The 25245-nt window shown below is 40.1% G+C and overlaps 1 protein-coding gene across 1 annotated transcript in view; it reads left to right on the top strand.

Moving 5' to 3' along the window:
- Positions 1-25245, top strand: part of cacna1ba (calcium channel, voltage-dependent, N type, alpha 1B subunit, a) — a 266901-nt gene that overhangs the window by 150792 nt on the left and 90864 nt on the right. The window contains exons 19-27 of the mRNA XM_030725575.1: positions 1790-1825; positions 4918-5694; positions 6507-6694; positions 7620-7740; positions 12459-12588; positions 13573-13632; positions 14187-14293; positions 16268-16279; positions 21092-21112. Of these exons, the coding sequence (XP_030581435.1) occupies positions 1790-1825; positions 4918-5694; positions 6507-6694; positions 7620-7740; positions 12459-12588; positions 13573-13632; positions 14187-14293; positions 16268-16279; positions 21092-21112 (1452 nt within the window). The remainder of the gene's footprint in view (positions 1-1789; positions 1826-4917; positions 5695-6506; positions 6695-7619; positions 7741-12458; positions 12589-13572; positions 13633-14186; positions 14294-16267; positions 16280-21091; positions 21113-25245) is intronic.

The raw sequence follows: 25245 nt of genomic DNA, 5'->3' as shown, positions 1-25245 counted from the left end.
TATCCTAATATTTCCTTATTGCCATGTTCTAATAGAAGATAACAATTTGGGCAATAACTGCCTTTTTTCACTTCTGTTTTTTAGCTATCCTGTTGTGTTAGGAAAACAAAGTAATCATTATTATAAATAAATCTTTTATAATCATGCTATCTTTGAGTTTAAATGTAGTCAAACACATTTTTGAAATTCGAAATGAGCCACTAACATCAGTGAAATCATTTGCTCATTGGCCAGTGGCCGTGAACAAGGGATGTTGGCCGATTTCCCTAGTTGAGTGAGACAATTTAGGTTCCTTCCATTGAACTTTTTTTTTTTTTGCTGGGTAACATTGTTGCACTCTGGGCACAGAAACAAATACAGTAACATTAGCTTAGTTTTCATTCCTGTGTCTCCCTCCCAGGTGTTCCTAATCCCCTCGTTACCTAGTGTGTTTATATTGTCTTTGTTCCAGTCAGTCTTTGTCGCATCATTGTCATTGTTTCCTCATCCTGCGGTCTTGACTCAGTTTTTCAGTCTGTCAGTCAGTTTAAGTTTGCTCCCTTTGTGTGTCTGCAACCCCGTCTCCAGCATTAAAGCTGTGTTTTGAGTTTACCCCGGTGTCTCTGGTGTCTGCTTAGAGGTCCTCACTCCTGCCAGCCGCAGCAGTTTAATGACAAGAAATGAATGAGAAAGTAGCCATTACTCAGCAGTTAGTTACTTAATGATTAATTTATTAAAAAATAGGAGGCATCTTTTCATTTTGAAATGGAAATAGTTTGGATCAGAGGGTGGCATGCTAAGTTATAGCTGGATGTAGAGTGGTTAGCAAGCTGCACATAAATGTGATATCTGCTACAAACACTAGAATTTCACTCACTGAAAAGGAAGCACAAATTTCACAGATGGACTGTAACACACAGCAAGCCAGCCAGAAAATTGCATTAAAATGATCCAAAGGCACCACCAGTGGAATCATGATGTAGAGGCCCAGTTTAGTGACTGGAATAAGGTGAGGCCTAGCAGACATCCATCATCTACAGCTGCCTGTGTTGGCACACCTGTCATTTAAACCAGCCCTGCTCATAGTTCCTGTATCCACATATATGAGTTATAAATAAATTCACCCACAGTTGTTATGAAGGGGGGAACTATCCAGGCTGTAAGCATGTAAGTAAGTCATGGATCTGTGATGATGACTCAGTTTTTGTAATTAGCTGCAGTTTGTTTGTTTGTTTGTTTGTTTGTTTGTTTTGGCAGTTTTGCATTGGATTCATTCAGGCCTGTAGATTGATACTTGCTGTACAGTAACTCAGTCTTATCTACTATAAGACTGAGTTACTGGAGTATGGCTTTGGAGATATAATGTTTTCTTTTCTGTTTTTTTAAAAATTAAATAATCATTAGTTAATCATTAGCTAGTTTACATTATACAGATAAAGCAGTATTTATACATTACTCATAAGTAACTAGCAGGTTGTTTTCATTTAGAGCTCATGATTTCCCTGATAACAAATTCAGATTTTGTGCTGCAAGGCAAATAATTCTCAGCTCTGTAAGGCTTTAGAAACACAAGTGTATAGTCAGTGTTATGTATCTCTGTCCTGTCTCATCATTATTTTCCTGCTTCCTTTGAGCAAAAACAATTTCCTTTAGCTTTCTGTACAATTTAGCATCTTTGCTGTACATTTCCCTCCTCCTTTGAGTTTCCTGAAGCTGATTTGCCCTCTGCTTTTGCCTATGACATGTTTCTGTCTGAAGTTCCTTCTTTCCCTCTATTTGTTTCAATGTGGCTCCCTTTATGTGTTTGTAGGAGTTATGTCTGCACCCCAGTCCATCACTACCTGAGGTAAAAACCCAGCTGCCTGCAAGCAAGGTGGTTGATAGTGCCAATTACTTGCATACATTTTCTTGCATACATAATCATGTTTTCATTGTGTCTGAAAAAAGAGTATTTAAATAAAACAGAGCTGCCCTGCATTCTTGTCATGCATAGCATGTTAAGGGCTTTTCTGTTCATCCAGCGAGTCCAGTTCCATGTTTTCCATCTACCTCTTAACAGGAATGTAGTGCAGTGTGTTTTCTGTGAAGAAGGTGAGTACAAAGAATACACCTGCAGGATGATGGTGTATTAAGAACATGGGATAAAGTTTTTCCTTAACTGTGCTATGATCAGATTTACTTGATATTAATGCATTGGAACATGTAATTTCCATCCATCCATCCATCCATCCATCCATCCATCCATCCATCCATCCATCCATCCATCCATCCATCCATCCATCCATCCATCCATCCATCCTCTTCTGCTTATTCGGGGCCAGGTCACTGGGGCAGCAGTCTAAGAAAAAAAGCCTAGACCTCCCTCTCCCCAGCTATCTCCTCCAGCTCATCCTGGGGGACCCCAAGGCGTTCCCAGGCCAGCCGTGAGATAAAATCTCTCCAGCCTTTCCTGGGTCTGCCCCGGGGCCTCATCCTGGTAGGACATGCCCAGAACACCTCACCCAAGAGGCACCCAGGCGCATCCTAGTCAGATGCCTGAACCACCTCAACTGGCTCCTTTCAATGTGGAGGAGCAGCGGCTCTACTTTGAGCCCCTCCCAAATGACTGCACTCTTCACCCTATCCCTAAGGGAGAGGCCAGTCACCCTTCGGAGGAAGTTCATTTCTGCTGCGTGTATTTGCAATTTAATTCTTTTGGGCACTACCCAAAGCTCGTGACCATAGGTGAGGGTAGGGATATAGATTGACCAGTAAATTGACTGCCCTACAACATCCATAGCCTTCAGGAACTCAGGGCGAATCTCATCCACCCCAGGGGCTTGCTGGTACCCATCAGCTGCCTCCGGAGTCTCACAGGCCATCCAAACCTGATAGGACTCCTTCTTCAGCTTGATGGCCCTTTTCACCTCCAGTGACCACCATCTGGTTCAGGGATTACCATTATGACAGGCACCAACCACCTAGCCACAGCTCTGAGCAGCAGCCTCAGCAATGGAGGTGCAGAATCTGGTCCATTCAGACTCCCCCAGAATGCTGCTGAAGTTCTGCCAGAGGTGGGAGCTGAAGATCTCATTGACTGAGGCCTCTAACAGGCATTCACAGTGCACCCTCACCTGAAGTTTAGGTGTGCGGGGTCTGTCCAGCATATTCCCCTGCCACCTAATCCAACTCACCGTTAGTTGACAGCTCAGCGCCTCTTTTCGCCTGAGTGTCCAGAAAATATGGCTACAGATCTGATGATATAATTACAAAATCATTCATGGACTTGCGACCTAGGGTGTCCTGGTGCCGTGTGCACTTGTGGAATCCTTATGTTTGAACACTTTGGAGCACCCCACCCAGCAACTCCAAACAGGGTTGGTCATTTTGCGCTTAAGTGCAAACAACAGTCAGGACCTGTTCCCCGGCCCAAAGGCACAGGGAAGCAACCCTCTCGTCACAGGGAGTAAGCTGAGGGGATACAAGAATACCCACTCCAGCTTGCCACCTCTCACTGAGGGCAACTCCAGACTAGAACAGAGTCCAGCCTCTCTCCAGGAGACTGGTTCCTGAGCCTAGGCCATGCATTGAGGTGAGCCCGACTATATCTATCCAGTATCGCTCAACTTCGTGCACTAGCTCAGGTTCCTTCCTGAGAAGTGACCTTCCATGTCCCTATAGCCAGTCGCGATAGCCAGGGATCGGTCCAGCAGGGCCTCTGCCCAACACACATTTTACCTGACTCCCACAACACTTCCTGTGGGTGATGCACCCACAGTAAACCTATCCTGGGCAGGGTAAACAGCTTCCTTGGTGTATCTTCCATTGGGGTTGTTGGAAATTTCTCCTCTGTGAATCGGTATGCTGTCTCTTCAGTGATGTGTTCTTGGGAAAAAATCCTCGCTGACAAAGTCTTAATGCATATATACAAAAGTTTATTGCAAAGAAACAGACAGTGTCAAAACAGGCGCTTTCCTTCGCGGCCTGGGAGAGGGTAAGTCTCTAATCGCCCTAGCTCCCAGATTAAAGAAGAAACAAAGGTTATATACTATAATGTTGGCAAACCCACCACATTCCTGACTCCCATATATGGTTATAAAAACAACTTCAACCCCCTAACCTATAGTAGACATATGGACAATGCCTTATATGGAAGTAAGAGAGCCTGCAAAGGGGCCTCTTTGTGCAGGATGTTTAAATCAAATTTCCCTTGCATGAACCCTTAAGGAAGAAGAGACAATACATGCATTTAACACAGACTTTAGCATGGCAGTACAGACACCACAGGTACTCCATGAATTGCCACCTTATCATGGTGAAAGGATTTGTGTGTCCCAGTGATCCCATGAGCTATGTTGTCCGGGGGCTGGTAGGGTCTCCCATGGCAAATTGGTCCTGGGTGATGGGCCAGGCAAAGAGCAATTCAACATGTAAATTCCCACTAATAAATCCTAAATAGTCCAATTCACGTCACACACTTTGAAGGGTGCATGCAACCAGCCATTTCAAAGTATTATACATGGACACTGACAGAAAATTACAGCATGTCAAGCATGGTAACGTAGCCACGTTTGCTCAGGCATATCCATAAATGTGCTGTCTCCACAGTGTACTGTGACAAATGTTCTTTGCTGTACTGCTCCATTGCATTTTGGTCATACTGTAAGTCGTTCAGCATTTAGAGAGTCTGTGTGTCACCATGATGTAAAAGAGAATGTACAGCTGACTTTATGCGCTATGAATTATAAAATACATACATACTGAGTGTCACAATGGAGACCATACCTGTCAGTGTATCCATTGGAAATGCTTTTATCATTTGTAGAACTGACAGAATGTTGTGACAAAACTGTGGCACTGACATCAAAGTAGAGGGTTCAGAATATATTCAGTATTTTATATTTTAAAATAAATATTTCAGTGGTTATGATTTGTCTGTTTCTTCTTCCCATCCTCTAGTAAGGAGCAGCAGAAGTCAGTGAAGACAATGTCAGTGTGGGAACAAAGGGCCAGCCAGCTGAGAAAACAGAACCGGGCAAGCTGTGAGGCACTGTACAGTGAGCTGAAGTCAGAGGAACGCCTGCGCATATCTTCGGCCCTCCACATCCGCCCTGACATGAAGACTCACCTTGACCGACCGCTGGTTGTTGAGCCCCACAATGGCAGTGACCGGCACCAACACCATAAGACCTGCTTGCCAGAGGAGGTTGACACTGTCACTGACCCACCCTCTGTGCCTCACAAGCCCTGTCGTCACCACTACCACCAAGACAGAGAGCGGGGCAGAGCAAAAGAGGAAACCAATGATAATGGTGAAGCCAGTAAAGACGGGAGGCACCATGTCCATCACAGCCGCTCTAAAGACCACAACAGCAGCCGTGGAAAACAGGGGAAGAGTGAGAGGTCCCGCAGCAGGGAGGGAGGAAGGAAGCACCACAATCAGAGCTCAGTGGATGATGGTGGAGGTGGGGGGAACACAGGTGAGAGAGAGCACCGCCATCATCATTCACACCGGCAGTCCCGAGGTGGCAATGGGACAGTAAGCAGTGGAGGGAGGGGAGAACGAAGATCTCGCCACAAAGATGGACGGTCATCTTATAGGGACGGGGACAGGAATTCCAGAGGAGAGAGTGGTGCCAACAGAGAGAGGAAGAGGCATCGCACTCATGGATCCAGGGGACAGTCCATGGTAGAAGGAGAGGAGTCCAATGACAGAGAGAAAACCCACAGCCACAGGTAAAAACTAGGCTACTTTTTGGTTGCTATACTTTTGTTATTATCTGCAAAGTTAGAAAGGACAGAGACAGGGTTTTTTGTTTTTTGTTTTGGCTCTGTACTCAAGCATATTGGATTGAATTTAACAGGTACATTTTCTGGGTGTTTAACACCCACATCACATGAACAGTGTATTAAAGTGGTTTTAAGTGTTTTTCTGTACTTCACTATTTGATTTCCTCCATCCAGTGACACAGAACTAAGAAAAAGTGCAGAGCTTAACATTTGAGTCCAACTAGGTTACTTAATAGTGGTCAATAAAGTTCTGACATTTTTAATTTACAATGGCTAATACAGGAACAAATTTTAATAAAAAGGGAGACAGCCTCTTTAGATAGATAGATAGATAGATAGATAGATAGATAGATAGATAGATAGATAGATAGATAGATAGATAGATAGATAGATAGATAGATAGATAGATAGATAGATAGATAGATAGATAGATAGATAGATAGATTACTTTATTTATTTAGGGTCCGCTCATTTACAAGTATATATTTGAACCAGCTTCTCAACCAGAACAAGGATAAACTCCTGCAGAAGTCAGTCCATTACATGGTACACAGTGAAAGAACTAGAATACAACTTACTAATACTGGCAAACAAGACAGGGGAACACAGGACACAGAAGGGAAATGTGGACTACAAATCCATTAGCCCATGTTAAACAAAACAAACTATTATTGACAGTAGTGTCTACGTGGATGATGTATTATTTGAGAACATATTTTTAAATAACATCTAAGATGCTATTTATGCTTTTGGCACAGGTTTGGGGGTTCAGAGGGTGAGTCCTTGGCTGTCTCCCCCCAGCAGGGCTCTGGGGGTACTAGTTGGCCTCCTGACCATATAGAAGACTCAGATAACCAGAGGAATGTCAGACGAACTGGACAAACCTCCATCCAGATTCCTCCTGTGACTATCACCTCCCCACCTGGAGAGAGCACCTTCATGCAAAGTCAGTACCAATAAGGAATACAGGAATCAGACACAATATGATCAAGATTAGTTCAGTTGCCACCGATACAAAGTCTTTTTCATAGCTACTGTTTACAGTTTCGGAGAACAGCTTCTTGCTTTAATTTTTGTATCTGATATTAAAAGTACAACAATAACCTGAGGAGGTTCAACAAAAATACCTGCCAGATGTAGCTCTTCCATGGGCTGTTTGAAATTGATATTAGCTCTTCTCCTTCATGGCGTGAAGCTCTCTTGGATTTGTTGCACAGGAGAGGCCCACATTTAAATGGTTTGGGATTTTTACAAATGAGGGGTATGAGCTTGTGCAGCTATACAGGAGTCACAACAGAAATTCAGAACCAAAGGTATATTAAGAATACTGCCATTTACTGGAATTAGTTATTTTGTAATGGTAGCTGATACAGTCATTTGCAAACATCAACTTTCCAAATCTCCTGATTTGATGAAAAAACTGGCTGAAACAGCTAAACTGTACTAGATAGCAATTTGTCCATGTTAGCAGGTAAGGTAGGAGAAAATAAACTTCATCCATCAATTGAAAGCATCATCACATTCTTGTTTGAGCTTAACTGCATAAAACTGTCTTTCTTCTTGTACAGTAGGTACCATGTGATACTGTGTGATCATTGGTATTGTATGCAGTTAATATATGATGTGCGATCAGATTACTTGATTTGAGCGGTCCATTTTATAATAATGAAAGACAGGCATGGAAAGTATGAACTTGAGATTTCCTCTGCTATCAGACTGTATCAACAAAGGTGGAAGACACTGTATTCCTTTTTCGATTGTATTCTGAGTACAAAGTTATTTGAAAGAAATAATGATCTTAAACCGATGATAACCGATATTCAGTGACACTGCAGTGAGCATTATCACTGTCTGATTTTCTGTCTTTCCAGTGAACAGTATTGATTGCGAAACAATGCCCATGAACGAGAAGACCCTGGAGGATCTAGTTCCAAGTGGGCCCAAACCTATCCTGCCTTACAGTTCAATGTTCATCTTTGGACAGACCAATCCGTGAGTCACCTAGGTTTCCTTCATTCACCTAATCACCTTATAGCACCATGTATGGGTTGGGTGGTATTTTATTTCATATGTTATGCCACAGCGAGTGCTAAGGTCATAGAAATCCTGTTTGTATGCAATTAGCTCTCACTGTCTGCCTTTTGGTTAATTGAAGGGTACTTTACTAGTTTTACGAATAGTAAAACTAGTAAAGTACCCTTCAATTAACTAAGTCTCCTTAATGTACATGTTGTGAATGAACACACAAACAAAGTATACACAGATATGTGTGCTCAAAAAGCCATTTCCATGGTAACAGCATTTTGAGCACGTTTGACAAAATCAATACAGTTTCCAGGTTTTCTTGTTTAATTGTGCTTTACTATTACCTTAAGAACATTTTATGACATTTTATGCAACCTTTGATAACTAAAGTAATTGATTAAAATAATTTATGCTAATTGGGTGACTACATAGAATTCTGAAGGTCAAAATCCTAGATGGTGAATCATTTGTTTAGCTCAGGTACATCGTCCCTCAAACTCCTATACTACCTTGCATGTTTTGCTAAAAAAACAAAAAAAAAATCATTATAATATGAACAAATAAACCTTTAGTTCATTTTAATGGTGTTTTAGGGTACCGTATTTTTCAGACCATAAGGCGCACTTAAAATCCTTAAATTTTCTTATAATCCGGTGCGCCTAATGTATGAATTCTTGTTCTGCTTACTGACCTTGAACCAATTTTATGTGGTACACTGTGCTCAAAAGTCTGTAAAAAGGTTTTAGTGCGACTTTGGTAAGGGACGCTTAACAAATATCGACATTTTCCAGAGTGTACCAAGCGTACAACGGGGGGTGGGGGGTGGGGGGGTGAGGGGGTAATACCTAGTGTACGCTTTTAAAATAGTTAGAAAATGTCGGTTGGTCTGTGTAATTTGAGTGTTGCCGTCTGACCGCCGATGGCCGAGGCATCCACACCACTGCATCATTGCGTGGTCTGCAACGATATGGCCTTCGGTCTGGCAAATCAGTTCAAAGACCTCATTGAATTCTCTAAAATAGGCCATCATCGATTCACAAAATGACTCTACTGACGATATTAGACAGGAACAGGCTGAGTGCAGCGCAGCAGGTGTGGAAAGCAGCCAAAGAGATAAATTGGAGATAAATTCAACAAGAAGTGGATGCATTGTTCCAAAAATGGAAACCGTATGCAGTAAACCGCAGGAAACAGTGATGGATTTTATTGTACATGTTCCTGGCCTGTTTCCATCTATGCTTGCCCGTAGATTTGAGCGTAATCTGGCGATTGGTGGCCGGCACTGTTGCCAACTTTTGTGCAACAAAACTCGATTGTCTCAAAAGTTGCTAAAGGACGAATCAAGGTCCGGGGTTGTGTGTGCTGTCCCCCTCGGTGCCAAAGAGATGTCCGGGCGACGCCGCAGCGTATGAAGGGATGCAGTACGAGCGCTGTATGTACACAAAACACGGTGACAGTGGAGTTTTCAGGTTTCCGGTGTTGAGTCAAAAAGGGATTTCCTTTTTTTTTTTTTTTTTTTTTTTTAAATGTTTTTTCTTTGCTTATATCGGTAAATATACAGGTGCACAGGATTTATGAAGGGTTTCTATATAAAATGAAGAAATGACTTGTTCTTACCCTCATTAATAAAGAATATATTGTGGCGTCTGTTAAGACGTTGAAGAAGATGGCGACAGAATGCCAGCAAAAGTTGCCCTTTTTATTAACAATTAAATGGTTGCTGTGTGCCGCAACCAAAACAAAACAGTAACAACAACGAGACTGACTCGGATTATGACGAGAGGGAACCCGGCATGCTTGATGCCGAAATCGCCCAACTGTTCAACTCAGACACTGAAGATGAGGAATTTGATGGATTTGTGGAAGATGAATGATTTAAGATGTGTGTATTTTTCTGTATTTGTTACAACTGAACAATATTCTTAGTTATTGTGAATGAGGTGAATAAAGTTTGACTTACCAGACGCTTTTGTTTCACTCTACATATGTTTTATCATGCTCCTTATAACCCGGTGTGCCTTATGTATGAAAATAGACCCGTTCATTGATAGTACATCTTATAATGCGGTGCGCCTTATGGTCCGTAAAATATGGTATGTATTGGTATTGCGAAATATTTGGTGGGTTGGCTATAGCTCAGGAGGTAGAGCAGGTCACCTACTATTCGGAAGGTTGGTGGTTCAATTTGCAGCTGCTTCTGTCTGCAGGCCAAAGTGTCCTTGGGCACGATACTAAATCCCAAGTTGCTCTCCAATGCAACCGTTGGAGTATGAATGTGTATGAATGTTTGATATAGAAAAATAATAGTGCAGTGTGAATGCGTGAATGTAAATATGTTGCATAAAGTGCTTTGAGTGCTCAGCTAGAGTAGCAAAGCACTGTATAAGAACTAGTCCATTTATCATATATATAGTGGGTACGGAAAGTATTCAGACCCCTTTAAATTTTTCACTCTTTGTTTCATTGCAGCCATTTGCTAAAAACACAAAAGTTAATTTTATTTCTCATTAATGTACACTCAGCACCCCATCTTGACAGAAAAAAACAGAAATATAGAAATTTTTGCAAATTTATTAAAAAAGAAAAACTGAAATATCACATGGTCATAAGTATTCAGACCCTTTGCTCAGTATTGAGTAGAAGCACCCTTTTGAGCTAGGATAGCCATGAGTCTTCTTGGGAATGATGCAAAAAGTTTTTCACACCTGGATTTGGGATCCTCTGCCATCCTTCCTTGCAGATTCTCTCCAGTTCCGTCAGGTTGGATGGTGAATGTTTTTGGACAGCCATTTTCAGGTCTCTCTAGAGATGCTCAATTGGGTTTAGGTCAGGGCTCTCGCTGGGCAAGTCAAGAATGGTCACAGAGTTGTTCCAAAGGTGAATGTTGTTCCTTTGTTATTTTAGCTGTGTGCTTAGGGTTATTGTCTTGTTGGAAGGTGAATCTTTTGCCCAGTCTGAGGTCCTGAGCACTCTGGAAGAGGTTTTCTTCCAGGCTATCTTTGTACTTGGCTGCATCTTTCCTTCAATTGCAACCAGTTGTCCTGTCCCTGCAGCTGAAAAACACCCCCATAGCATGATGCTGCCACCACCATGTTTCACTGTTGGCATTGCATAGGACAGGTTATGAGCAGTGCCTGGTTTTCTCCACACAAATACAGCTGCTCCATGACGGCCTCTGAGGTTGGTTAAGAGAATATTGGGGAGTAAACAGCATCATGAAGTCCAAAGAACACACCAGACAGGTCAGGAATAAAGTTGTGGAGAAGTTTAAAGCAGGCTTAGGCTATAAAAAGATTTCCCAAGCTTTGAACATCTCACGGAGCACTGTTCAATCCATTATCTGGAAATCGAAAGAGTATGGCACAACTGCAAACCTACCAAAACAACGCCGTCCACCTAAACTTACAGGCCGAACAGGGAGAGCACTGATCAGAGATGCAGTCAAGAGGCCCATGGTGACTCTGGACGAAATGCAGAGATCCACAGCTCAGATGGGGGAATCTGTCCACAGGACAACTATTAGTCATGCACTGCACAAATGTGGTCTTTATGGAAGAGTGGCAAGAAGAAAGCCATTGTTAAAAGAAAACCATAAAAAGTTCCGTTTGCAGTTTGCCAGAAGCCATGTTGGAGACACAGCAAACATGTGGAACAAGGTGCTTTGGTCAGATGAGACCAAAATTGAACTTTTTGGCCAAAATGCAAAATGCTATGTGTGGCGGAGAATTAACATTGCACATCACTCTGAACACACCATCCCCACTGTCAAATATCGTAGGGAAGATGGATGGAGCCAAATACAGGGCAATCTTGGAAGAAAACCTGTTGGAGTCTGCAAAAGACTTGAGACTGGGGTGGAGGTTCGCCTTCCAGCAGGACAACAACCCTAAACATAAAGCCAGGGCTACAATGGAATGGTTTAAAACAAAACATATTCATGTGTTAGAAAGGCCCAGTCAAAGTCCAGACCTAAACCCAATCGAGAATTTGTGGCAAGATCTGAAAACTGCTGTTCACAAACGCTCTCCATCTAATCTGATTGAGCTTGAGCTGTTTTGCAAAGAAGAATGGGCAAAAATTTCAGTCATTAGATGTGCAAAGCTGGTGGAGACATACCCTAAAAGACTTGCAGCTGTAATTGCAGCAAAAGGTGGTTCCACACAGTATTGACTCAGGGGAGCTGAATACTTATGCACACCGCACTTTTCAGTTTTTTATTTGTAAAAAATGTTTTGAATCATGTATAATTTTCTTTCCACTTCACAATTGTATACCACTTTGTATGGAAAAGTTATGGAATATGGAAAAGTTCAAGGGGTATGAATACTTTTGCAAGCCATATATATATATATATATATATATATATATATATATATATATATATATATATATATATATATATATATATATATATATATATATATATAAGCAATTAAGTGAAAGGGGTGCTTTTATAGTTGAAAGTGGATACACCCCAGGAGAAGGAGAGGTCACTCTCAGCGGTTGGAAACTTGCTGACAGTCAGTTGGCAGCCGACTGGCAGCTGCTATCAGCCGGGTGGGAGTGGCAGTATCTGTAGCTTCACCCTTAAAACATCTTTTAGATCTCATGTCCAGAAAGTATATGAGAAGAATGGTGAAGCGATAGTAGCTACTCACTTTTTCTTGGCTTCTCTCTCTCTTCAGTGTGAGGCGGTTATGTCACTACATTGTGAGTCTGCGTTATTTTGAGATGTCCATCCTGGTTGTCATTGCTATGAGCAGTATTGCTCTGGCAGCAGAAGATCCTGTCTACACTAATGCACCTCGCAACAATGTAAGACACACAGTGCACTTGAACAAAATCCATACAATACTCATTGTACTCACAGAGAAGTCTTTTCTTTCTCTCTTCTTCGGTGTGAGTCAGTGTCAGGCTTTAAGTAATAATATTTTTCGCCTCAAGAAGCTCCAAGAAGCTTCTTCAGTTCTAAAACCAAAAGGTGGAGAGTCCCAGATATTTAAATCCTAATGGGGTCATTACCACCAGGGGCTTCAAGTGAAACCACTGTGAGACCTTATCCCACCCTGAGACACCAACTAGGGAGAAATAGAGTGACAAATGGAACAACATTGTCATCCCTTATGTAGCAGGTTTGACTTCTGCACCTAAAGGACAAAGGACATTCTTTTGAGGATGCCAATGTTCCCATTTTGGACTGGGAAGACAGATGGTTTGAAAGAGGAGTAAAAGAAGCCATCTATGTCAACTGTGAACAACCATATTTAACAGAGGAGGTGGCTTATGACAACAGCTGTCAGCCACCTACAATACAGTCTTGAGATCCTTTCCCAGGTGTGTAAACCCCCACTCACAACTTACTTCAGCTGACCTATATAGGTCACATGATAAGGTTGGGGCAAGGTCTCTCATGCCTTTTTATACACTTTGGCTCATGTGATGACACACATGATCAATAGTGGGTCAATGACCACCTCTAAAGGGGACAACCCCCAGTAGAGTTTAAATACCTGGGACTCTCCACCTTTTGGTATTAGAACTGGAGAAGCCTCTTCGATAAGAGGTGAAATGTCTTCAAAAAAATTTAAAGAAGTCCAGTTGCCATTTTTCAAGCTCTTGAGACTATTGTGACTTGAATGACTGAAAATCTACACAGACAATTATTTTTTAAATTTTTAATATTTTTTAAAGTACTGGATTATTATGTAAGTAGAACTATCTGAGAATAGTATCTACAGTTTATTTTGTATATTTTCTATTTTGTTGTCATTGTCAGTACTAATCCAGTCTTTTTTGCAGGTGCTCAAATATCTGGACTATGCCTTCACTGGTGTTTTCACTTTTGAAATGGTGATCAAGGTAAACACTAATACCCTCAGAACATCACTGCTGTTCATCTTACTTTTCCTTCTCAGAATTAAACTGTATGTGTTCCATTATAATTCATCAGAAGTGATTTGTTGAATTATTTCAGTTTTTACTTGCAGAATTAATTAATGAATATGGAGAGGATACTCAGGCAGTCAGTGCCAGGAATTCACCTCACTGTGACCAATGTAGTGTGCTTGTATATTTGCTGCATTATGGTCCCTATATTCATAATCCACTATATTGTCATTTAAATCACTGTTCTCTGATTGACAAATCAGGTTAAAACACATTTCAATAGGTTAAAACACATTTCAATATTCATTTAAAACTGCAGTGTAGAACTTTTGCCTTCCTCTTCTGGCACTATGGACACTGACATTCTTTTAATGCGGACTCATTAATTTTTTCATTATTTTTTGTCATATATATACCATTGTAATAGTGGATGCTCATATTAAACATGAGTGAAGTTATGAGGTCCATATGACAGTTAAGGTAGATATAAAATAGATAAGAGTATAAAGTAACTGTTCTTGGTTTAGATGGTGGACCTAGGACTGTTGCTTCATCCTGGATCCTACTTCAGAGACCTGTGGAACATTCTGGACTTCATAGTGGTCAGTGGGGCGCTGGTGGCATTTGCATTTTCGTAAGTTCAACAGCTCCTGTCTTTCTGTGATAAAATGAGACCTCTGCAGTTTGTGTATTATTGATCCTGAATCTGTTGGATTAATCTGGTGTGCCATGTAATATACAGTAAATACCAGACTACACTGAAGATGACATGTAATTTAGATGGTAGTGTACAGGAGCTGTATAATTAAACTAAAAACTGGTTTCCAAGTTCTGTGAGATGCTGACTTCAGACTTCAGCTTGTCCAGTAGTTAACAATAACCCAGCTTTGCCTTTACTGCAGCTCACTGTTTGCTTGCTTTTTTCTTACTGTAAGTGTGATAATCAATGGCATAATTTCCTTTTGCTGGTGTCTGTAAATAAATGAATGCCAATTGCAGATATTCAGTCATGACACTAAGTTATGGGAGTGGCACAAATTGTGTTTTTCTTGTACTGTGTGGCTTCACTTTTCATTTATTTATTTATTTTTTACACATTTCTGTGATATAGTGAAGAACAATCATATGCATTTCATAAGTTCTGCTTGTTTTTTAAGGACTGGCCATAGATTCTCGATCAGATTAACGTCTGAGGAGTTCCTTGGCCATGGATCCAAAATGATAATTTAATTCTCTCTGAGCCTATGACTAAGAAAATACACAGATTGTCACCAAATTGCTCCTGGATCACTGGGAGAAGTTGGTCTTGGTCTGTTGTTAGTGTGGTTAACCCATAAATGGTGGCTGGACAAGGAGAAGCCCACTGTCACAGCTAGAGAGCTGGATAGCAGAGAGGACCTAAATGCAGAACCAACTGAGACAAGATCAGAGTTCACAGTTTTTATTTGCACACAAATGAAAGAACAATACCGAAGAGAGTTATGGGAGTAATACTGAGTCCAAGTCACAGGTGGAACTCTACTGGGAATTAGAGGAGATGAGTGTTAGTGTTTGATCTGTAAAAGTCCACAGTGATAAATGAACTGGCACTGAAGTGAGTATGAGAGTTTACTTGAATGATGTGGGAAAGCCTTCCAGAGAGGGGTGCAAGGGCGCAGGTGGGGTCTGGGGTAGCATTAGCATTGGAGGGTGAGCTATCAGGCAGCAGGTTTGCTGAAAGGGATCCAAGTTGAAAAGACAGATTAACCAGCTTGCAGATCCAATTATAGGGAATGGCGGTAAGACAGGGATTGGTGATGGAGTGCTCTTCAGCCAATGAGACGAACACTACTAAAAGAGAGAGACAAGTAATGCAAAAAGTCATGGAAGTCATGAAAAGTCTTAGGAGAACAAAGGTTGGCCTGATTACCACAAATTGAGGCAGAATATCTGGCAAGGACTGGATGGCATTGCTAGTCTTTTAACACTGGCTTCGATGAGGTAGATGACAAACAAGTGCACGTGGCTGTAGAGTGGACCCTCCAAACTCCACCCACAAGGGGAGGAGAGTGCCTGCAGGGAAACAGCTCAGGAGAGGAAGACTCAAACAGCTAGCACCCATTCTGACACCCACAAACTGTGATCAACTTTGAGCACTGATAATGCAGGATTGGATCACCATTGTTCAGGATTTGACCCAGAAGCTGATATCCAGCATGCCACAAAGAACTGGAGAAATTATGAAGAGTGGTCATCACCATAAATACTGACTCTTTGCATTAATTAAATTTAATTCCTTTTCTTTGTCAGTAAAAGTCTTTGAAACTTATGAAATGGTTATGATTATTTTTCCCTGTATCATTGAAACATAAAAAATGTATATATATAATTTTATTTTCATTATATCCGCCAAAACATCTGGCCACAACTGTAAATACTGCACATAAACAATAACTTAAAAAAAGGAGACAACAGACAACTGACATTTTTAACAAAACCTGAAAAGAGCCAGAATTGTTTGTATGTGTGAGAGGTGTATTTGAAAGTGAGAATGAGTGTGTTATGATGTTGTTCAGTATGGTAATTTACACGATCCTTTCCCTTTTTCTATCCTGTGATCGTTTTGAAGGAGCTTCATGGGGTAATGCCTCCTCTGCCTCTCATCTTGCCTGTCTGTGTCATTATGTGTGTATCTATATAAGGGAGAAAACATACACAGCTAACACTGCAAAAACAAGTGATTTCCTCACATATTCAGTCTTACTCCTTCACAGTTATCAAAATCATAAAGAATAAATAAATAAATAAAAGTAAAATAAAAAAATATGTAAATTCCTTAAAAAAACTCCACCAAGACCAACCTACTCTACTATATGGAAACTGATTTGTGCCTCAATTCTAAGAGGACAACTGGACACACATTTTTCAGACAGTTATGCAATATTTTGTATAGAAATTGCAAGCAAAAAATAATTCATTTGTTATCTCTTTTGTGTGTAACGTGAAATTAACTGCATACAAAAATATTTTCTATTAAAATTGCCCAATAATTTTGAATAATGGCAAAAAAATATACCACGTATATTTGCTTTATTGTTTTTTTTTTTTTTTTAACCTTCTCTGAGCTAAAGCAAATCCATTTTTCACAGAGCACAACAAACATTGCGGCTGCATAAAAAAAAAAAAGTAAAATGGTGATTGTAGAAGGAAAAAATTCAGCAATGTCAGAATGACAAAGCAGTAAGCAGTATATGTAGTGAAATTGCTTGTGAGGATGGGTCTTTTTTGCAGTGTGTACTGTTTTGTTTGGGACACACTCATCTTGTTATCCATCTAAGATTCCTGTAGTGTATCATGTTGCTTGGCATCAGGTCCTTGCTCCATAGCCTTTTTTGCTTTTGTGGGACATGTCACAATAGCGTTCATCATTATCTTCCCTGAACATCTGAACAGAGGTGTTTTTATCAGCACCGTGTTTGCCATGGCTTTGCTTGGACTGGAATGATATTATCAATTTCACATTCTCTATTATTAATTCAGCAGACTTGCTAATGTAACAAGAAAGCTGATGCCAGAGGGCACAAGTAGTTCTCAGGGAATATTGAGCTCTTCTGCAATCATAGCACGCATGTTAGAGTGTGCATGCTGGGACTGTGTGACTCTATGTGTGACGTTAACTACAGGGTGTTAAATGACCAGTGACCGTACTATCACATAAGTTCCATTTACACTAATATGATACACAATACTGTGCAAAAGTCTTGAGCCAGCCTTATTTCTTTTTCATTTTAAAAATGTGAAAATCAGTTTGGTGACTTGTTGAATCATGTGTAAACATGGAATACATGGAAATAAGGTATATAAATATACATACAAATATATAAAGCAAAAACAGTTTGTACAATTTTGTACAAAAATTCAATATTTGATATCTTTACACAGACTAAACTCTCTTAGACAGCTCAGGAATAGTTCTCCGGGCTTCTTGGAGGACATTCCAAAGCTCTTCTTTGGATTTTGGCTGTATGTGAAGATGATCCCACACTGCTTCAATAAGCTTGAGGTTTGGGCTCTTGGAATGATAGTCCATGGCTGGTAGTCCATTGTATATTTTTCTATCCAAGTATGGTTTTACTGCATTGGCAATGTGTTTTGGATTATTGTCATGCTGAAAACCTAAGTTGTCATCAATCAGATACTTTCCAGGTGGTATTGCATGGTAGATCAAAATCTGAGATTTTTGCATTCATAATTTCATCAATTTTGACAAGATTCCCAACACCACTGGCTGAAATGTAGCCTCAAACCACAAAAGAGCCTCCATTGTGTTTTACATGGCTCTAGATACTGAGTGTTGTACCTTTTTTCAGACCACCTCTGGCAACAATTTGAACCAGACACTTCAAATATGGATTCATCAGACCTTTTGCCACTGATTTTCAGTCCAGTTCTTGTGTGATCTGGTATACCTCAGTCTGTTCTTCCCATTTCACTACTTTAAGAATGCACTGCTGCCTGCCAACTTTCCATAGTGACCTTTTCTGATGAGTCTTTGTTGAACTATAGATGAACCGACTGAAGGACCAGGTCCTATGTCAGGTCTTTGCTAGATTATGTCCTATTTCTTAAAAGCATAACTTTCAGATAATGTTCATCTCCTTTTCTTTTTTTTTTTTAAGTCTACCACTTCTTCGTTTGACCTCTCCTCAAATATTTTAAGGACACAATGCACATAATGCCAAGATGTGCCCCTGCTAATGTTCTTTAGAAAGCTCCTTCTTGGTGCAAACATTTTTTATTCCTGCTAATCTGTGTTATCTCTGACATTTTTCATAGATTCAGCAAAAGAATTGTGTCAACGGTATTCTTTACTGTCATTGATAGTCGCTTCAGTCATTTTAAGGAAGTTGAGAAAGGTTTCCCAATTTATGCTGCTGGCACCCATAGTCAATTTTATACACAGTCATTTTAATTAGCAGAATGCCATTCACTTTCAGTGGTCACCACATCGCTGCAAATTGCTTCCAGTTTGGCTGTAGCTTTATGTGTAGATACAGCACTCATTGATGCCTTTATTTAGGTGCCTTTTTTATTCATGAATAATTCATAGATATATGTTAAGTGGCTTGACAAACGAAAAAATTAAAAACCTGTGAAAATGGTCAGGTGCAGGGACTGGACTGAAAATGGGTGAAAACGTAGCCAATGTCCAAAGAAAAACCTTGAAAGACTTTCAGAAAGCCTGGAGAACTATTGTTCAAGACCATTTTCAAAACATTGCAAGAAAGTCTGGCTGCTTGGAAGCAAAATATAAAGAAATTAGGGTGGTTCAAGACTTTTTGCACAGTAGTGTACATTATCTTCCTTAACTTGTATCTATCTGACTCAGTATCATAATGTAGTTGGGGATATTCACACTTGTTCCACACGTGTGTTAAATAGCAACTGAATACTAGTAAAATTCATATTTGGTGTTTCAGTGACTGATGACCTTCATCGGTCCTCTTCCTATAAAATAAATCAAAACTTATGAAATATTGCTTTCACTAACTAGCCTACCAATAGCTGTAGCAGCAGCTATTTATTCTGATTTTTTTTTTCATTTTTAAAATGTAAAAAAATATATAAATAAATGGAGTAAAAATAAAGCAGAAATACATACTGAAACAGAGAGGATATAAAGGACAGATAAAAACAAAACCTTACACAAAGAGAAGAGATCTCTACAATACAGAAGGAGCTACACTTTTGAAAGATACATAAGTAAAAGATATTAAATAGTCAACCTACATGTTTGACATATAAATTTACCTTCTATCACAATGGATATAATTACTTAAATAGCTCACAAATTAAATTACTTGGTGGGCAAAGATACCTGAGATAACACCAACTGATATCACCACATGTACTGCTGAATGTATGTTTGTTAAATTAGCCAGTCTGAATTCAAAACAACTTTTCTTATGTAATGTGAAAACATTCAATAATTATGCAAATAAAAAAAGCCATCTGATCTGACTTTGACTTTATCATCTATAATACTCTACAGCTCTCCACTGCAATAAAAGAGCATTACTTTTTTCTTTTTTTTTTTTAGCTTTGTGATCACTATCGCAGCTTTAAAATAATAATTTTGTTGCTTGTATGTTTACAACCCTTCTGAAATAGACAGATTTTAAAACAAGCCTGCTTGAAATACTTAAAAATCAACTGGAGACTGTTTTAATACCCATATGGAGCTGGTGTGTGTCTAATTGGATAAGTACCAACAACTAAAAAGCTCTTTATTTGATCAATTTGATCAAAAGCTGCTAGTGCCAAGAGCCACTGTTACTAAGAATTTTGAGTATTAAATCTCCCTTTGTCACGGGCTTAACAGCAGTGTTTATTTTGTCCAAAAAGAGTAATTTGAAATAAAAACAGACTTTGGAAAAACATCGGTGTAATACTGGGCTGAATTGACCTGGGTTGAATTTGGGATGAATAATCATTCCAGTTTTCAAATGCTGTTTTCTGTTTTATGGTCATATTATAATTTTTTCTGTATCCAGTCATTCTTTGTTTGCTTATACTTTATTTTATAATGGTTTCTCCAGCAAGTTTAATCAAACGGAAACAAATTATTTGCAGATGCTTTTTGCTCTAGGTTACCCCCACATTGCCAGTAACTTATAGCAAGCCCTGTTTGAATGACAGCTGTCATTCAGTCATCATGCATGAATCCAGGAATTGTTCTGCCTGCCATTCATTTGATTGTCTGCCTGTAGCATGGACAACAAACTTTTCTAAATCTGTGTATTTGTCACCTCACCTACTTTAGTCACACTAGTGCTAAACTCAGACTGCAGCTTTTTGGTATATTAAACATGATTCAGGAGACTGCAATACAGCCTTTTAATGTCAAATTCAGATGCTAGTATAACCTGTTTTTTAGGGCTGGTGTGACATTTCATTTGCTTTATCTGAATATTGCTATTGTTATTGAGAAAATCTCCTATGAGGCCTTTTTTTGTTAGTATTTGATCTCTTCATTTGATGTTTTGGTTGAGACTGACTAGTTGTTGCTGTGTGCACTTACAGAGCAAGGGCTTAGCAGGTGACTGTTGTAATAAAACAGTCCTGATGTTATATTAATTCAGTAATAGGCTATCTACAGATAGAGCACTCAGAATGCAACTATACGTACAATTTCAATTTTGTCTTCATAAGATATACTGTCACTAAAATAGTTGTGTTTTCCTTTTTTCTTTCTTTCTTTCTTTCTTTTTTTTTTTAGCTTGGATCTATTCACCCAGTTGTCTGCTATCAACCAAGAAACATATTATTACATCTTTTTTCCTTAATAGAAGCTATAGTGTTGTCATTTGATGCAAACATATGCTTTTTGTTTGTGTGTGAAGCATCCATAAATGTGCTGTACCTTGTTTTACCACTGTTTTCCCCCAAGTAGATTGCAACAAGGTGTGACCAGGTGGGGAACCCCCCTATGCAACCCCAACCCACTTTCATCCTGCCCCACCCCCTCATACCTCACCCCAACCCTTTCCCCCTAATGCAGTCCTTTTTAACTGCCATTCTTCTTATGCTTAGATCAGATTCATGTAGAAAATATTCAACCCATTTTCCAGTGAAACAAATGCTTTTTTGACATAACAGTAACCTTTGTCTGAGAGCTTTCAACTGAAACCTGCCTCTACCTACCAAAATCCCTAACTATTTTAGTTGTTTCATTTCAAATAGCTGTGCTCCCATTTTTTCCAGGTCATAACTTCAGTAGAAAAGACTAATTTAAATGCTGTATTTTCTTGTATTTCAACCCCATAATATTGACTAGGTCACTGATAACCCTACTAAGGTTAAGCCTGCGTACACACTGGAAGAAATTCGCTTGTCGCACATCGCTTTGAAGCTGATGGCTGGTCACTTGCAGACATTCCAGGCTCCAGTTGCCTAGGTGACCCGCTGATATATTTACTCATATGTCAACATTATTTTTCACTTTCACTGGTAGTTACTTCAGTCACTTGCCTGGAAGTTGAGAAAAGTTTTTATCCTGGGTTATGCTAATTTCCTGTTGTCAGCAGTTATTTCACCCGTAGTCGCTTAAATTCATGGAATGTCATTCACTTTATATTTTCTCTGGTTGCCACATTGCTGCAAATAACTTCCAGTGTGTACATAGCTGTAGGCACAACATAAGATGATGAAAAAAATCATGAATATAAAAAGTTTTTGGCACAGATTTTGATTCTGTCGGTTTTCATGTTTTTCAATTTTCCCATTTCAACCTGGAAAAAAGAAAATATCTTTGAAAGAATATGTTCAGTTGTTCCTTAATTGATAATGTTCTCACATGTATATACGTTATTCTGGCTTTTATTCTTTGCTATAAGAGTATTTTGCAAAGGGACATTGACATTTCATTGAAATGATGGAATGCTACACAACATGTGGTCTGCCTTAGTGTCATCTCAAGTTGAAAACTTGCATAGATGCAGTTATACCTCAAGTGACCCTTCGTCATCTCCACTGCTAACATGGTAACCGCTAATATGGTAACCACTAACATGGTAACCGCTAACATGAAAACGGCTAACATAAGTTATCCGCTCATCTCTGTGTATACAGGAAGGCAGGAAGCAACGAGATCAGCAGCAAGACTTAGCAAGGAGCAGGAATGAATGACAGATGACGCAGATTCAATCAGACATACAACTGTAAGAATTTCAGGAGAAGCTGTGAAGGTTTAGGGCTACAAAGCAGCTTGTAGCTTGCAACTGTGTGCAGCAGTTTAAATAGCATGCCCAATTTAAGATTTGTCAATTGAATGTGCAGAAGATTAGTTGCTGATCAGCTGATGTTGACTGACTTTAAGATCAGCCGATGCGCTGTGCTTGATCCTTCCATAACATGCTTAGCAAAGGGTCAGTTAGCTGTCTTAGGTTAATGTGTGCCTGGCACACACATTGTCCATGCTTTTGTTACAGTGTAGACTTGTGAACTGTGTTAATTTAAGATTTACTTGAAAAAAATCGGAACCCATCCGTTAAAGAATTTCATATTGTAGCTCGTTTGTGGTATTTTGTTGTCTGCACTTTTCAGAAAAAAGTACGATAGCAGAAAGAGACACTACAGTCTAATGGAGGTAAAAACAGAGTAGGTGTGATGCAGTTTTTCAGTGCTCTGTTCTTCTAGGAAAGAGTTCGTTTCTCAGAACCACATCTGAACCCAATGTCCTCATTATCACTTGAACTCTCATTCCCCAAGGATTATTACTTCTTAGCTCCTTTAAAAATTCTAATCTTACATTCTCCCCGCTTCCTCACTATGTCTGGTTTTTGAGGGGTATTCTTTGAAAGCTATCAGAAAATCGTACATAGTTGTTCCTTTAGCCCACATTGTAACTGTGCGAGTGTCTAAAAAGCCCTCACTGTGAATGCATGCTAGATTTATGTGCATCAGAGCATGGAAAATATTGCATGTGATTGTGATTGAAATAAAGAGACCTCATGAGGCCACAGAGAAAGACCAAAGCTACATCCTCAGATCATGTACCTGCCAAGTTGTTTGTCATCCCACAGCTAATTGCCCACTAATCTCCATGGAGACCAGGGTTATTTGGGGGCATTCAAAGAGCACATGGAACTTCTCACTGTAATTACTTTAACAAATCAGCCTAATAGGATACACTACAGTCCTCAAACCTTCATTATGCAAAATTCAGACAATTATATGTATTTATGCATATATTTTTCCTGGTGAAGGTCTGGGGGAAAAACATTGTGGGGTTTTGTGGTATTTTAACTCTATTAGAGTAAGACAATTAATATGTGAAAGAGAACAGAACAATAACACAAAGGTTTAGCCAGCTGGAAATCAAAACTTGTTCTCTAAACACTTTGCAACTGAGTTTCTTTGTGTTGTATAATAGAGAAAGGTGAAAGGGATCTAAAATGATTGGTGATACTTTATTGATCCCACAATGGGGGAATTACAGTTAACAGAACACCCATCCAAGAAGACAAACAGAACAAACATGGGGAGATAGGTGAACTGTGGCCATGCTGCCCCCCCTTCTAGAGGCGCTGCCATTAAAAAGACAGAAACAATAGTGAAAACATATAAGGTTGAGTGAGGAAAAAAATCATCTCATACTTTGTATACATATGCACATACACAGTATAAGGTTACAAAAACCTCTGCGACAGAGCAGAAACATACAGCATGGGAGCACTAGGGTGGGGAGGGATGGACAGGGGAGCCAGCGGAGGCGAGAGGGGGCAGTTGGGCTACTGTGGGGCTGACTCAAACTCCCTCCTCAGCTAACAGTTCTGATAAGATGTAAAGTTCATCAGCGGCAAGGTCAGGGAGATCAGTCCAACACAGATCAGAAGAAGACAGGACGGCGGGGGCGTAGAGCATCTGTTTATAAACATCCCGGAGACAATTTGATAAGCGGCAGTCCAAGGCTGCCAGGGAGCCAAATTCCTGATTCTCCGACTAGTTTTGGTACAGACTGTACTGATTAATTTGTTGACAGCCTTTAGTCTTACTGGCACCTCTCTGTGGCGAAAAAATCCAGTTCATCCGAATCTTTTTGGTTCGTTCCTTTGCCGTGCAGAAACAGATACATACATCTCCAAGATCTTACCCCTCCAAATCAGCTCCAGATATACAGAGTCTGAGTTTGAGTCTGTACCCTTCCCTCGTTCCCGTCATAAGCAGCCTTGCCAAGGCCAGACAGCTGCCTAGACTTCCTGAATTGCAACGACAAGCCAGGTATCTCCAGGTCCAATTCGGAGAAACCCCAGTGTCAATAAGCCGAATGTGTTTGTCCTCCATTGACAATACGACCAGGCACGTCATCTTCCACACCACACAGGAATCCATAACATAGCCAGCTGGAATGTCAATTGATAAGAGGGAATAGGTTTCTCCTTCCCCCAATCTCCTCATGGTGAAAATTTTATCCAAACAATGGTGTTGAGAGACCAGCTGACCAGATCCATAATTATAAATTCCAGTTCGGAAGTTGTGTGAAGAGAGGCTCTAAAGCAGCAAGCAGCAAAGCAGAGGAGAAAGGAAGGGCTGGGGAGAGAAGAAAAGTGTGACCGTCTCCGCTGAGAGCTGAAGAGAAAAGAGTGGGATTGGATTTCTATTGAGTTTCTGGTGAGCAATGGGTTTGTATGGTTGATGGGGCTGCTGTTAGAGGATAAGGAGTTCTGATCCCAATGTCGAATGGAGTCAGTTGAGGTGGCTTCAAAAACCAGATAACGATGCTGGATGCCTACCCCTAGTTTTTTTTCTAGGCACAGCCAACTAATAGGATATCCCAGGGTACGGCATGCCTTGAACACACTGGAGGGATTACACATTGTTTTTATACCTTAGTGTCACCAGGAGAACCTGGAAAACTGGTATGAGGGAGATCTGAACTACCTTACTGACCTCCAGATAAGAAGTGGAAAATGAGAAGATCGACAAGAACAGTTAGATATCATAATCTTCATTTGAGTGTAGCTTTGACAGGAGATGTTTACAAAATAGTTTACTCAACAGCAGGCAGAATACACAGGCCATATTATTTCTAACTGGTTGACTGGG

This window comes from Archocentrus centrarchus, unplaced genomic scaffold (genome assembly GCF_007364275.1).
Source record: "Archocentrus centrarchus isolate MPI-CPG fArcCen1 unplaced genomic scaffold, fArcCen1 scaffold_63_ctg1, whole genome shotgun sequence".
Lineage (NCBI taxonomy): Eukaryota > Metazoa > Chordata > Actinopteri > Cichliformes > Cichlidae > Archocentrus > Archocentrus centrarchus.
The sequence above is the reverse complement of the archived record's forward strand: the minus strand, read 5'-3'. Positions and strand labels throughout refer to the sequence as shown.